We start from the raw sequence: 13,829 nt of genomic DNA, 5'->3' as shown, positions 1-13,829 counted from the left end.
TACCTTACCTTGGTTAACTTGACGTTAGTAGGCAGAGTCTGCCCGACTGGTCGGTTAATAACTCGCCCATTCATCCATTCAGTCACTTGCAAGGGTTGTTTTTGTTGTGCACGCACTTACGCACACGAGACGTGATCCGGATCCAACCGCCCCTCCTCTTGCGCTCTCTTTTCTCTCCAATTTTCATCTTTTCTCATCACTTGCTTAGTTAACGAGCAGAACAAAGTAAGACCATCTTGAACCTACCTTTGGTTATCAGCCTGGATGTTTTTGTTTCGTCTTTCCTCGTGAGGAAAACCGAAAAAAGTCTTTACCCAAGTCGCCTCCCAGTCGCTTCTTGTCCCTGCGGTTGACTGCATCGGGCCCGCAATTGATATGTCAATCATGAGCTGTAAAGACAAATGTCGGAAAAGACTCTGTTATTGCCATAAGTCTCTCTGCGCTGCTTCGGCCTGAACTTGGAAGGACAACAAGATCGTCTGTTGCCATAACGCAAGTGCAACTCGTACTTTGATCGAGTAACCCGGGCCAGGAGCAATCCACTGAACCTCTTGTACCAAAATGCCAGTAATGGACGGCAGATCCGCAGCGACGCCAAATCGCAATAGCTACAGCCAGGTAAGGAACGACAACCAAATGTTGATTTCCTATGAGCTCGTATCAATCGTCATGTACAATTAGCTACTGGTCTCGCCTTGTATTGTTCTTCATTACATTGTCTTATAATAGACATACCTGAAAGGATCTTTGCATCTCGTTCCTCACTCTGAAGCACTGTCTATACTTTACTTTACTCTACTACAAAAAGCTGATAGCAAAGTCTACAGACGTCATTGGCTGCCCGCCTTGACCGTGAGCGTCGACGCTGGAGCTCAATCAATGATCAGGCTGACTTCATGTCGTCCTCCAAAAGCAAAGGCAAAGGCAAAGGTGAGCATCTCAAGTTACCTACTTTGGGCATAGTTTGGAGACGCAGACCAACTTACAACTCATAGCCCCTGCTATCAGTCCTGAACAAAAATCTCAGCCTGAATCTCAGCCTGAATCGCAGCCTCAATCGCAGCCCGGGCCTTCTACATACAGGAAGCCGCTACCCCCTAGAACAGGATACGATGCAGATGTGCTCCGTGAGATGTGCGACACTGTCCGCACCAGTCTGCATGAGGGACGCCCTGAACCTCGGTGGGAAGAGGTCATGGGATTCCTCAAAGCAGTGTTGAGGGATGAGGGTGACGGCAGCGGTAGTCATGCCATAGAGATCGAGACTATCCGGAACACGCACCTGGACAAACTCATATCGGATATACTAAATCCGAGATACCGACATCCCAGGGTGCCCACGAGATTTGCAGCAGATATCCAGCTGGTGGAACGATTAGAGCGCAAATGGATCGAGCGGTTTCGAGGTCCCTACTTTCACATCGAGGAGCATCGCTACCGCGAATTGTCCCAGAAGGGCCGACTCAGAGATGTGACGCCGAACCTTGGTGCTCAAGATCCTGAGGACCGCTGGCAAGCCAATGATGGCGAGACACTTTCAGAGATGGAGGGAAATCTGGAGATCGAACCTGGGCAGTAAGACACTCCAGCCTCAACAAACTGAGCTGTTACTAATATCGATGTATAGCTGGTGGCTCAATTTGGCTTGCGCACATCGGGATGGTATCGTTGATAGCAACCGCGAGAAACCCACCAAAGGGAAATACGGAGTTGCCGCTCTGCCGTTACTAACTGGGCAAGAGGATATTGATTACGATGACGGAGCCATACGGTATGTCAGGCAAGGGAGGATTGCCGACATACACGTTTCGCTCATATCCCAAGTGGGTGCCACATTTCGCATCTTGCGCGGATATCATCTCAGAAGCCCCTTTGCACCAAAAGCTGGTATACGTTACGATGGTTTGTGAGTTTGTCAGGCACCCATCTCATAGCTGTCACTCTCTAACAGACAACAGATACACAATACGCCGATATAGTCAATGGTTTAATGAAGTCAGTGACCGGCACCATATGATGTTAACTCTGGAAAGAGTGAGTGACCAGCGCCCAATAGAGGACATCCTTAATATACCCCGTCCATCTGAGATAGACGACTGGAACCTCTACCAGAAATACGAGAGCGAGCTAGTCAAACAAAAGAAGGGAGCCAAAGCCTTTCTGGATTAGAAATTGAAAAGGGCACAGGAGAATGTTGATCGGGAGGAATACCAGCGGTCCAACGACTTTCGCAACTCGTTGGTGTATAAGTTCAAGAAAGAAGGGCTTCTTTGATATGGCCATGGGAGCATGATAGAGCAGCTTCGCTGCACACTCGCAAGTCTCGATACTGGAATTAATATTACAAACACTAAAGATTTAAGAGTTTTCAATTCTTTCCGAGTCTGCCAGTGAAGTCTTATCGACGTTTAACAAAACCATCAATCACGACCTGAGGAGGGCACGGCCACATTAGGAAGTCTTCAAGGGTTCATGTCATGGCGGGGCATGACTTCACCCCGCCACCAAAGCTACCTTCTGTACTGGCGACAACTAATTAGGCTCTTCTTGCTCTTACACGACAACCTCTGGTAGACAAGATGGGCAAAAACGACAAAAAGGGTGCAGACAAAGGCGGAAAGGCCAAGGGAGGAGACAAGGGTAAAGATGCCAAAGACACCAAAGACTCTGGCTCTGGCGGCAAAGCAAAAGGTGCTCAGAGCATCAATGTCCGTCACATTTTGGTGAGTTGACTACAGGACTCACTGTATCATTACACTGCTGACGAGCTTGAATCAAAAGTGCGAGAAGCATGCCAAGAAGGAGGAGGCTCTGGCAAAACTAAATGATGGTGTCAAATTCGACGAAGTTGCGCGAGAGTATTCTGAGGACAAGGCCAGACAAGGTGGTTCATTAGGTTGGAAGACCAAGGGTAGCCTGGATCCCAAGTTTGAGGAGGTGGCATTCGCCCTTGAAACAAGCACGACCAACAGCCCCAAGTTCGTCGAGGTCAAGACAGGGTTTGGATATCACATCATCATGGTAAGTTTTACCCATGTCCAACATGTCTTGGCATGTCATTTAACAACGACGTGCAGGTGGAAGGACGCAAGTAGACAGTACAGGCGGAAGCCGTGAATCCATCAATCACAAGAAATACACATGAAGCAATTTGAATATCGGATGATGCCCAATTTTTTTTTAATTCCTCTCAATGGCCATGAGACGTAAGGCCTTAAAACCGTTTTAGATGCCAGTCGAAGTGGCTAGAGTACAGCACGTATGTGTCAAGCGGTCATGAAACCAAGTCCGCACCTCTAATCATCCTCACATCCAACGCCAGTTCAGACATTTACTGCTCGGTCTGGAAGTAGTTCAGGAGGATAGATCGCTCCTGAGACTCCTCACCCCAGTCCTTGACAACGACGCAAGAGCAGTTGACGACCTTGCGAGCGTTACCCTCACGGTCGAGAACGCCTGTTGAAACATGTTAGCACATCCGGAACATACTAGTCGCAGTATGGATTGTAAAACGTACAGAGACCGGCCCACTCGCCGAGCTGCTTGCCGTCGGGGATCTGGATGAGAGGGATGTTGTGCTCGTTGCAGAGAGCGACAACAAGCTTCTTGTAGGCCTCCTCCTCACAGTTCTCGTTCAGGACACACATGTGAGCCTGGCGACGGTCAAGAGCCTTGGAAGCCTCACGGAGACCACGGGCAAGACCATCGTGCATGAGAGAGAGCTTCAGGACACCCTTGAGAGCATCGAGAATGGACATCTGGCCCTTGGGGGCATCGCCGGAAACCTCGACAACGTCGGCGACCTCGGGGGTGTTGTCTTCTACGTCCGACTATAGCGAGAAACAAACATTAGCCAACATGTCGACTTTTTGGGTAATTATTTTCTTGCTGCTCTTCCCCCCACTGACGTCGCGAATTGGTTCTCCAAGTCGCATTTGCGGCCTGGGCAGAGCAATTGGCGAGCAGAGGCGGTCCGATGTCAAAAACTCACCATCTTGAATATTTTTTTCTCGTCGGGCGATCCTCGAAGATTTCTATGTGTATCAAGGAGAAGTTGGAAGGGGGGTTGAGTCGTGATCTGGAAATGTCTTCGTTTAGTTTGACTGGGATTTGCCGAAATCTAAACGAAGTGCGCAGACCCTTAGGGCAAGTGCACGGGCCCACTTTTCACACAGTTCCTTCCCCATCCGAGGTACCAGTTTTTTTTTTCTCTTGGTGATTTCGAGTTTCCGTTCCTTTAGTCTTCATCAACCGACCAAGTCAATTTTTCGAGGTATGTATGACTTACGCTTGCAGCGAGTCGAATCAAAAAAAAGGATGATGCCTTTCACCATGGCAAAGGGTGGCAATCGAGGATATCGTCGTCGACCGTGAAAAAGGAGACCGATCTTTCAACAATGGCCGGAAATATCTATCACAAACTGGCGACTGTATCCTCGATACGCTACTCTTCAGCAATGGGCGGCAGAACCCTCGCGATCGATCGTTGAGGGCACTCTCCTCGCTCAAAGGCCCTCGAAAGGCTAATATGGACTTTTGTCAGATACCTCATTTCCCCGTCTCGACTTGAGAATCTCCTCAAAACACCGCAAAAATGGTCCGCACTTCAGTTCTCCACGATGCGCTTAACGCCATGAACAACGCCGAGAAGGCTGGCAAGCGTCAGGTCTTGATCCGACCTTCTTCCAAGGTCATCATCAAGTTCCTCACTGTCATGCAGCGACACGGTATGTGACACGAACTACACGCATCTTTCCCTTCCGAATCCGTGTCAAGTCTCCACTATTCGACATGGCAAAAATGGTCGACGGTCCTACTTCACCATGATCCAACCACCATATGCCGTCGAATACTCTCCCACCTCCATCATTCGGCATGATAACTAGGGCTACCGTCGATACTGCCCCACGACTCAGCCCCTATAAATTGCCGATAGATCCAAACTCGGAGACTTACACGTTTTTCGGAATCCTTCTCATGATGTCTAACGTTTAATCTCACGAAACATGCCTAACATAACATTCACGTAGGTTACATTGGAGAGTTCGAGGAGATTGATGACCACCGATCCGGCAAGATCGTTGTCCAGCTCAACGGCCGCCTCAACAAGGTCGGCGTCATCTCTCCCCGCTACAACGTCCGTCTCGCCGAGCTCGAGAAGTGGGTTGTCAAGCTGCTCCCTGCTCGTCAGTTCGGCTACGTCATCCTCACCACCTCTGCCGGTATCATGGACCACGAGGAGGCCCGCCGCAAGCACGTCTCCGGCAAGATCATTGGCTTCTTCTACTAAAACGGGACGGGAAACCAATCAAAAAAGTGATTTGAAAAGAAACAGGCATTCTCGGCGTTAAGGGAGGAGGATGATGACTAGGACCGATGCGATTACATAGCCAAGTCGCTTGTCGCATACGCGAGCATACCAATTGAACCTTGACGAGATGCTCAAATTTATCTTCCATATGCAGTTGTGTGATGTTGAATGCTTGTATTTGATATCCGTCTGAACCGAAGTTGCACAACAGCCCTTGTAGTGCAAACTTGTCGGCAAATGGCATCGTCGTCTATCTCTATGAAAACTGACTATCAATAATAGCCCACTATGCGCCTGTAAATAATCCTTAATCAAAGCGATATAATGGCTGGTTGGTTGTCCAAGCTCGACCTAAGTACTGAGAGATTCAAGTCGTTGTGCCAACAAAGTACGCAGCGCCGTTGTTTTCTTCATCGAAAGCAGCCAATTAGAACGCAGTAGCCAAGACTATCACACTACCTCATTCGTCTCATATCAATATTCAGCTTCGTCTTGAGACGTGACATTGAATTATGACTTAACGACACCTGGGCCTTCTTATCGATTCTCTGTTCTTACTGGAAAGATCGAAACTTGCAGTCGGTATTTCTTTGTTGCGTCGGCTTGTACTTTGTGTTTGGCATAGAAGCCATACATAAACATGATTTCCCTTCTATCATTTCGCGCCTCTCAACGGCGTCAACTCTTATCCGTTGCAGCCCTCACGTTATTCTTCTTCTGTGCTTATACTCTCCTCAGAATACCACCGGAGCAGACAAGAGAGTATCAAATAAAAACGCCGGCATCCTCGGAACCTTTATCGTCACCAGAGCCAGCATCACAAGAGGGACACCCCGTCAAAGGAAGTTCGCAGCCAAGACAGGTTCCCACTCCAGAAGTCCATCCTATTAGCTACCTCACAAGCAATGCTCAACAAGACTTTGAGCAAATAAAGGCTGGACAGTCCAAGACGCTCGATGAAGCGGTCAAAGAGTATCGGCGACGATATGGGATACCACCACCACCCCATTTCGACAAATGGTTCCAGTTTGCAAAGGACAACAATGTTAAACTGGTTGATGAGTTTGACACAATATATGACCTGATCACACCCTTCTGGGGACTGAAGCCTAGAACCATCCGATCTCGAGCCAGGGAGGCATTAGGGTTTGACAATGGGCTGATTGGAGTATCTATTCGAGACCACAGGATCACATACATCCAAAATGGTGTCGAGTGGCAGCAAAATGCCACCAAGGGGATGATGAGCAAGTTTCTCAAATATCTCCCCGATATGGATCTTGCATTCAACTTTCATGATGAATCCCGTGTGATTCTCTCCCATGAAGACTTGACAAGATTGGTTAATACGGCCAAAGAGAAGAATATGCCTGCCGCTTTTTCGAAATCACAACTTGCCAATGATTTCACTCAAACAAATGAGGAGCTGCACGATGGCAAGTCGTTCGAGGAGACGACTCTGACACGATTCAACTCTTTTGCCCACCAATCTACCTGGGCCCATTCGCGCTTGTCCTGTCCGCCAGATACGCCAGCTCGATGTCTCGAAGAGGACGAGACGGTTGATCATCGAAGTAGATATGGCATGAGCGATCTCGGATTCGTCTACAACACCACCGCCATGTCCGATATCTGTCTGTCACCCAGCCTCAAGTCCAACTTTGGTTTCTTTGGTGGCCCAAACACATACAGGATCGTACAAGACCTTTTCCCTATCTTCTCACAATCTAAGATTTCATCTTACAGCGATCTTGTATATCCGTCGCCCTGGGACTGGGCTGGTATGGTGGAATATGACGAGGAAATGGATATGGAATGGGCCAAGAAGAAGAACAAGTTGTACTGGCGCGGTTCAACAACAGGAGGGTATAGCCGCAATGGTCGCTGGCGACGTCAACATCGCCAACGTCTCGTTCAAAAGCTCAATGCGCGGGATCAAGCTCAGATTCTTATGAAGCAGGATGAACCGTCTTGGGGAACTAGCGAGGTTCCTCGAGGTGACTACAGCGACATGGTCGACATCCACTTCTCCCACATCGGTCAATGTGATCCAGGCGACTGCGAGGCGCAACGGGCATTCTTCAATGTCACCGAGGCTGTAGATCAGCAAGATGCCTGGTCCTACAAATACCTCCTCGACATGGACGGCAATGCGTTTTCAGGACGTTTCACTGCCTTTCTGCGCAGTCACAGTCTGACATTCAAGCTCGCCGTGTTTCGCGAGTGGCACGCCGAGTGGCTTAAGCCATGGGCTCATTACGTGCCCCTCAGTATTCAGGGAGATGACTGGCTCGAGTCAGTTCGCTTCTTTGAGAAAGAAGAAGCTGGCCGTCAAGAGGGCGAGCGCATTGCTGCTGCCAGTCGAGAGTGGGCGAACAAGGCTGTTCGTCAAGTCGACATGGAAGCGTGGTTCTTCCGCTTGATGCTAGAGTAAGACTCACATATGTCGTTTTCGTGGGCTATAGAACAATTACTGACATGGCACAGATATGCTCGAGTTATAGACGACAAGAGAGAAATCATTGGTTACGACCGCAGCAGCGCAAAGACCAAGCTACCGAAAGACAAGGTCGGGGAATGAATGGATTAAACTTGATTGAACGACACATATATGAAATATGAGTAGTAGAGCGGAGGGTAGCACATTTTGACCCAAGGCATGCATGGCGTTACGGTAGATTACATCAAGATATCAGCATTATATATAAGCAGGTCTCAAGATAGAGCGAACATAGTGTTTAGAATATCAACTTTTTTACTACGCCTGAAATCTATAATTAATAAGTTATGCGCCGCAATCCTTGATTTCGCCATACATGCTGCATTCTCTGTCCTCGTCATGGCCGGGTCTCAGAGCACATGCCGCCACGTTCTCCTAAGAAACATTTGTGGTTAATCCGGTGAAAAGCATGACTCCTTGATGTTGCCGTTGGCTTCTTGTTCGATAATTACCTAGTCATCATCTCCCGGTAAAAGGCACGACTCCTTCATGCTGCCCTTGGCTTCGAGTTCGATGATTACTTAGTCGTCATCTTCACCCTCCGCATCACGCTCCTCAGAAACCGATCTTGAGCGACGAGCCGCTGGGCTGCTACCCCGGTGGTCAACGTCCTCTTCGCCTTCGGCATCCTGGCCCTCGTGATGCTCCTCTTCTTCCTCAGCGGGTCCCCCGCCAAGAGGATGATCATGATGAGCTTTTATCATCTCACGAACCTCCTCAGTAGGATCCTCCACAGTGATATCGAGCTGATCGATAACCTGCTCTTCCTCGGCGATACCAATATTTCGTGCGATATTCTTTGTTCGTTGAGGTCGGACAGTAGACTTCTGCTGAACAGGATAATAGTACACGGCCTTCTGGTTGGGGTAGAATGTGTCTTCATTGTACGATAAGATGATTTCTTCGTCATACTTGGTCGCAGCTTCAAACTCGACCTCCTGAGCCGTCTCATAGCCTCGAAGTCGTCGAAACTGAAAGCAACCGCCGGCATCTGATTGGTGAGTATAGAGCTCATCGTCGTTGTGATCAGCATCCTCGACATCGAATTTGCGACGGAAGCGCTCCCCAGCAGTAGCTGAAGCTGCCAGGTAGTATTCGTAGTTCATTGTATTCTGAGGCTTAGGAATGTTGTCGGGATCTTGCTCGTGAGCTGCCACGGCGGCCTCGTACGCCTCTTCTTCATCCGGTGTTCGGTCGATGGGCTTGAACAAACCGCTCAGAAGACGTCTGTCATACTGCTTTGCGCTGACCACAGGGGCTTGGTGGAATTTTATTGTGACGTATGCGCCAGTGTCTGGGAAAGCATCGAGATCGGGAATTAGAGGCGAAACGTCGACCACCTTGAGATTTTTCTTGCTGGGATGTTTGGCGCGTTTGGGATCGTTGAATTCTTGCTCTGCGATTTCGAAACCCTTGTCGATCTTGCGCTTGATGGCGTGAGGAGAGTCGGCAGCAGGTTCCGGAACACGTTTGATCCTGTTGACTTTCTTGAGCATGGCGCTAGGCATACCCCCATCCTTGCGCTTCGAGCTGCCGGAAGAGATGTATTCTGTTCGGCGAAGGAAAGAAACGTTGGCCTCGGCGGCCTTGAGCTTTCCGAGAGCGGCGATGGGTCTTAGGAGCGGTCGATCATGGGGGTGAAGTGCAGGAGGATGAGCAGGAGCTTGAATGGCTGGAATAGAGTTAGCATCACCAATTTTCGATACGAAAAAAGGCCAACTCACATCGTTCATCGCCATCGAAAACACCGGGCATGCCCACCAAGTCCAGGGGCATTCCAAGCTCAGCATCAGCTTCAATGTTCAGTGGTTGCTCCCTCGCAAGACGCGAGGCAAAGCCTGGTGTCGTATACTGTCCACTCGTAAGACCAGTGTTAGGGATATCGAGCAGCTTTGGGGGGTGTGGTGGCGGAGGGAGCGCATTTGAGTATCGGATTCGAGCGATGAAGTCCTGGTGAACCATGCGCTCTCCGGGGCGAGAAGTTGAAGACATGATTATATGATCGAATTGGCGATGGCCGCCTGGTTAACGGATTGGTGTAATTTCTGTCGTCGCGGTGTGTTGAAAAAACAAGGGATCGCGATTCGTTGTTGATTCCGGGTTGTAAGTTGAATGGAGAAGCTTAGACGCGAGCGCGGCTGAGGTTAGAGGTACGGAAATCTAGGAATTGGGGCGCGAGGCTACCGGCGATCTGGAGGCATACGAGACGAAATTAGTAAGTCAGTTTATACCAGCTAGGCTCTACACTTAGTTTATTTATTTTTGTAGACTAAAGCTTAGAGGCCAATTTTTCTGCTACCCACCAGCCGCCTTGTCTAAGCTCTGCGTTGTTTTGTATGTATAAGAATCGCAAACGTTAAAACAACGTATTAGAAATATTATCCTAGACTATATCAGTATTTTTAACCTGTTCCTAAGCAGTATTCTTGTCAAACTTGTATTCCAATGGTAATTGGATCTCACTACTAACCTTGTACTACCACAGTTCATCGCCACAAGTACACTCAACAAATCAATGTGACATAAATTGCGAGGCAGTTTTAATCATTTCAATTGTCATTTCCATTAAATGCCTCGTCTTCACTATTTTTCATGAACCCAAGCCCAGTCAAATCTATAGCTAGGGCGCGTTCGTTCAAACTACCCATATCCGTTATCGCCGAACCCCATTTGAATTTGCGTTATAGCCCACCAATCCTGCCTCATGATTGTAATACACGCCTCAGAACACATATCGTATTATAGTGCAGCTTGATAAAGCTGGCCTTCGTGGTAATACAGGACACACGGGTATCTCGCGGGTCGAGCCACCTGTCGTGCTGGAGAAAAAAATTATCCTGGAAAGCTCTGGTTGTTTACGAACTGTTCTTGGCGTAGTTCTTCTTGCCAACAGTGAAAGGGACGTAGCGGTACTTGATCATGTGCTGGATTTGCTTGCGCACTATAAAGGGTCAGTTTTGTAATTATACGTCTTATACATGTTCAACTTACTGGTCAAGAAGAAAAGGATGAACCAGTACATAACCAGGACGGGCCAGAAAACTGGCACGTTGAAAACCTCGAACCAACTGCAGGTGAAGCCGATGACAATGGCTCGGGTGGCCCAGTACCAGAACTTAAACTCGGGAAGTCGGCGGATGAAGGGCTTGAACTCCTCATCGGACTTGGTAGGCAGGGTGCCTACAGAGCCATCCTCCATATCATTGTCGGCCTCTTCGTTGGAGGGATCGAATTTGGGCTGCAGGAAAGCAAGGAACAGGTTCAGAAGGTAGATGCCGAGCGCATAGGCAACTAAACGTTGGTCAGAATGGCTGTCATGCAGAGGTGGGAACTAGGAATCAAACATACCGATGTACCAGCCCTGCGCAACCAAGATTCGCAGGAAGAAAAGCACGAGACAGACAACTGTGCCGACCCATCTGTAGAGAACGAAAGGGGTTGACTGGTCCAGTAAAGCTTGATATTTCTATTTCCATCATTAGAAAAGCCGCAGGATACGATGACCGATGTTCAAAGACGTACTCGCTGGATCCTCGAGGTGTGGACACTGACAGCCTCGAAGGGAGTCTGCTCAGGCTCTGGCGCATTCATCTTGAATAAAGTATATGATTCGCGGTTGTCGATCGAGGTAGGTCGTTTCTCTTGATGGAGATTGTCGCACGTAGGTACTGAAGAGAGTGTCGATTCTGATGGTGCGTGGAAGACAGCGACCAAGGTTTAGCCAAATTGAGTTGATGCGAAATAAAAGGATGGCAAAATCACGATTGTAGAGATAACCAGGCTTCGAACTTTTGTTGGAAATAGAGATACAGCCACGTAACGGAAGGCAGCTAAACAACCGGCCCTTTACCGGACAAAGGAGAACCGTTGACAGGCTAGACAGGCACCACAGGCAGGTTGTTTGGTGGCCTCCCTTGTTAGTCTTCAATCTTATTGGTGATTAAAGCCAGATTGCTTAGGTCCTGGCAGGCCCTGACTCCTGGAGAGAGCCCCTTGAACCCCACATATCGATGAGGCGCAGTTCGCTCGAGGTTTATTTCACCCCTGTCCAGTTCATGTGGGCAATCTACAGTGAGCTTTAATCGAATCGAAACTGTCAACAGCCTTTGTGAATCAGGGATGTTTACGACATCCGAATCAAGACATAGCACCCCTGGGCAACGCACTATCAAACTCATTAAACATATGCGCTTGTTCCTGATCATCAAACATTCCTTTATAGGGATTTGGTGGATCATCCTCTGTCCAAATACTGCATTCGTATCCGTACATGACTGGGTGTTGGCAGGGCTGATGTACTACTACCAGGCTATCAGTGCCATTTATTCCTACCGCACGAGTGTTCTAAGCAAAATAAAACGAAACTATCCTTACCTTTGATCATGAAACAGAAACACCAAATCAGAAAATGCTTATTTAGACCAAGTCGCAGTATCAAAATAAGCACGTGACGTTTACTATCGATCATCCTCGTCTCATCGGCTTTGTAATGGATATGGCCGGCCCATGTTATCCTCGGCTCTTTTGTCCAGTTGCGTCACTGGAGAAGCTTAAAGCACCCCAGTTATCGGCCAGTCAAGCTCTTATTGACCTGCCCAATCTCTACTCTGTAGCTCTATACAAAACCAATTGCTTCAGCCAAGACAACACAGGTTGTGCCTTGCAAAACACAAACTCTTTGTTTATTTTCAACATCTCGCTTCCTTATTATAACTTCACAATGAACGCTTTCCGCTGTATGAGACCTGTGGCTGCTAGAGTGCCTTTCCAACGGTCTACTCTTCCTCGAGTCGCCCGAGCTTATAGCTCCAAGACCTACGAATATATCCAGGTTTCACAGCCCAAGCCTGGTGTCGGCCAAGGTATGAAGATACATATCTCTAAATACTTGAAACTTGGCAGCTAACTATTTTATCAGTGACACTGAACCGTCCCAAGGCCCTCAATGCTCTCTGCACACCTCTTATCAAGGAACTTAACCAGGCTCTCCTTGAATTCAATGCAGCTGATGACACTTCAGTCATTGTTTTGACTGGATCCCAAAAGGCTTTTGCCGCTGGTGCTGATATTAAGGAGATGGCTCCTCTCACTTTCGCTGAAGCTTACACTAATTCCTTCATCGAGTCTTGGTCCGACCTCACTACCCAAATCAAGAAGCCCATCATTGCTGCTGTTTCAGGTCACGCCCTAGGCGGAGGCTGTGAGCTGGCTATGATGTGTGACCTTATTTACTGTACCGAGAATGCCAACTTCGGTCAGCCTGAGATCAAGCTCGGTACTGTTCCTGGTGCTGGAGGCAGCCAACGCCTTACCCGTGCCATCGGCAAGTCAAAGGCTATGGAGCTCATCCTTACTGGCAAGAACTTCTCTGGAGTTGATGCTGAGAAGTGGGGACTCGCTGCCAGAACTTTCCCAACTCATGAAGCTTTGATGGAGGAGACTCTCAAACTTGCCGAAACAATTGCTGGCTACTCCAAGGTCGCCGTTCAAGCCGCTAAGGAGGTTGTCAACAAGAGTCAGGACCTTCCTCTTCGCGACGGTGTCGAGTTTGAGCGACGAGTATTCCACAGTCTGTTTGGTAGCCAGGACCAAAAAATCGGTATGAAGGCATTCGCAGAGAAGAAGAAAGCTGAGTGGAGCCACTCATGAGGAAGATAATGCGACAGATGTTTAGATCAGGGTATGTCTTTACTCGCAGTGAGTGAGACAAATACATAATAATCTAAGCACAAATGAATAGAAAGTCGGCGAAACAGGCATCATGATGTGCCACCGTGTATACATGGCCAACACACCATCTAATTGTTCATGAGTGGGGTTAAGCAATAGCTTCCCAAGCTATGGGGGTTGGTGTAAACTATAAAACTGATCCGCAGCAATTTATGATGAATTAAGCTCGAGCTTAGCTATGAGAATCACTAGGATTCACTTTTATTGACGCTCATATAAATATTCATAGCTACAGTATTACAAGCTACCTGCATCAAGTGTCAGAGTCTTGAATGACTTTCTTTCCGT

General features: G+C 48.4%; 8 protein-coding genes across 8 annotated transcripts; 5 read left to right on the top strand and 3 right to left on the bottom strand.

Annotated features, from left to right (window-relative positions):
- Positions 1-896: 896 nt before the first annotated feature.
- FGSG_13113 (uncharacterized protein) lies at positions 897-1,579 on the top strand (the record flags this gene model as incomplete). Its single annotated transcript, XM_011328735.1, has 2 exons — positions 897-930; positions 996-1,579. 2 exons carry the CDS (start codon positions 897-899, stop codon positions 1,577-1,579), a joined length of 618 nt encoding a protein of 205 aa, XP_011327037.1.
- Positions 1,580-2,579: 1,000 nt separating this feature from the next.
- On the top strand, positions 2,580-2,732 carry FGSG_13112 (uncharacterized protein; the record flags this gene model as incomplete). The annotated part of the gene is made up of 1 exon (XM_011328734.1): positions 2,580-2,732. One exon carries the CDS (start codon positions 2,580-2,582, stop codon positions 2,730-2,732), a length of 153 nt encoding a protein of 50 aa, XP_011327036.1.
- A 418-nt stretch (positions 2,733-3,150) lies between these two features.
- Positions 3,151-4,093, bottom strand: FGSG_07292 (40S ribosomal protein S12). Its single transcript, XM_011328733.1, has 3 exons — positions 3,992-4,093; positions 3,518-3,830; positions 3,151-3,456 (listed from the first exon to the last, which is right to left on the bottom strand). Exons 1-3 carry the CDS (start codon positions 3,992-3,994, stop codon positions 3,332-3,334), a joined length of 441 nt encoding a protein of 146 aa, XP_011327035.1. The 5' UTR covers positions 3,995-4,093; the 3' UTR covers positions 3,151-3,331.
- Positions 4,094-4,258: 165 nt separating this feature from the next.
- On the top strand, positions 4,259-5,448 carry FGSG_07291 (40S ribosomal protein S22). The gene is made up of 2 exons (XM_011328732.1): positions 4,259-4,727; positions 5,031-5,448. Exons 1-2 carry the CDS (start codon positions 4,595-4,597, stop codon positions 5,288-5,290), a joined length of 393 nt encoding a protein of 130 aa, XP_011327034.1. The 5' UTR covers positions 4,259-4,594; the 3' UTR covers positions 5,291-5,448.
- Positions 5,449-5,951: 503 nt separating this feature from the next.
- FGSG_07290 (uncharacterized protein) lies at positions 5,952-7,892 on the top strand (the record flags this gene model as incomplete). The annotated part of the gene is made up of 2 exons (XM_011328731.1): positions 5,952-7,741; positions 7,799-7,892. The coding sequence occupies 2 exons, from the start codon at positions 5,952-5,954 to the stop codon at positions 7,890-7,892; spliced, it is 1,884 nt and encodes a 627-aa protein (XP_011327033.1).
- A 154-nt stretch (positions 7,893-8,046) lies between these two features.
- On the bottom strand, positions 8,047-9,803 carry FGSG_07289 (uncharacterized protein; the record flags this gene model as incomplete). Its single annotated transcript, XM_011328730.1, has 2 exons — positions 8,047-9,483; positions 9,536-9,803. 2 exons carry the CDS (start codon positions 9,801-9,803, stop codon positions 8,333-8,335), a joined length of 1,419 nt encoding a protein of 472 aa, XP_011327032.1. The 3' UTR covers positions 8,047-8,332.
- Positions 9,804-10,326: 523 nt separating this feature from the next.
- FGSG_07288 (RER1 protein) lies at positions 10,327-11,594 on the bottom strand. Its single transcript, XM_011328729.1, has 4 exons — positions 11,334-11,594; positions 11,160-11,277; positions 10,803-11,102; positions 10,327-10,752 (listed from the first exon to the last, which is right to left on the bottom strand). Exons 1-4 carry the CDS (start codon positions 11,400-11,402, stop codon positions 10,667-10,669), a joined length of 573 nt encoding a protein of 190 aa, XP_011327031.1. The 5' UTR covers positions 11,403-11,594; the 3' UTR covers positions 10,327-10,666.
- Positions 11,595-12,434: 840 nt separating this feature from the next.
- FGSG_13111 (enoyl-CoA hydratase) lies at positions 12,435-13,607 on the top strand. The gene is made up of 2 exons (XM_011328728.1): positions 12,435-12,673; positions 12,730-13,607. Exons 1-2 carry the CDS (start codon positions 12,532-12,534, stop codon positions 13,458-13,460), a joined length of 873 nt encoding a protein of 290 aa, XP_011327030.1. The 5' UTR covers positions 12,435-12,531; the 3' UTR covers positions 13,461-13,607.
- Positions 13,608-13,829: the final 222 nt, after the last annotated feature.

The sequence above is a fragment of the Fusarium graminearum genome, chromosome 4 (genome assembly GCF_000240135.3).
Source record: "Fusarium graminearum PH-1 chromosome 4, whole genome shotgun sequence".
Taxonomy (NCBI): domain Eukaryota; kingdom Fungi; phylum Ascomycota; class Sordariomycetes; order Hypocreales; family Nectriaceae; genus Fusarium; species Fusarium graminearum.
Note: the sequence above shows the minus strand (reverse complement) of the source record. Positions and strands in the feature narration are given on the sequence as shown.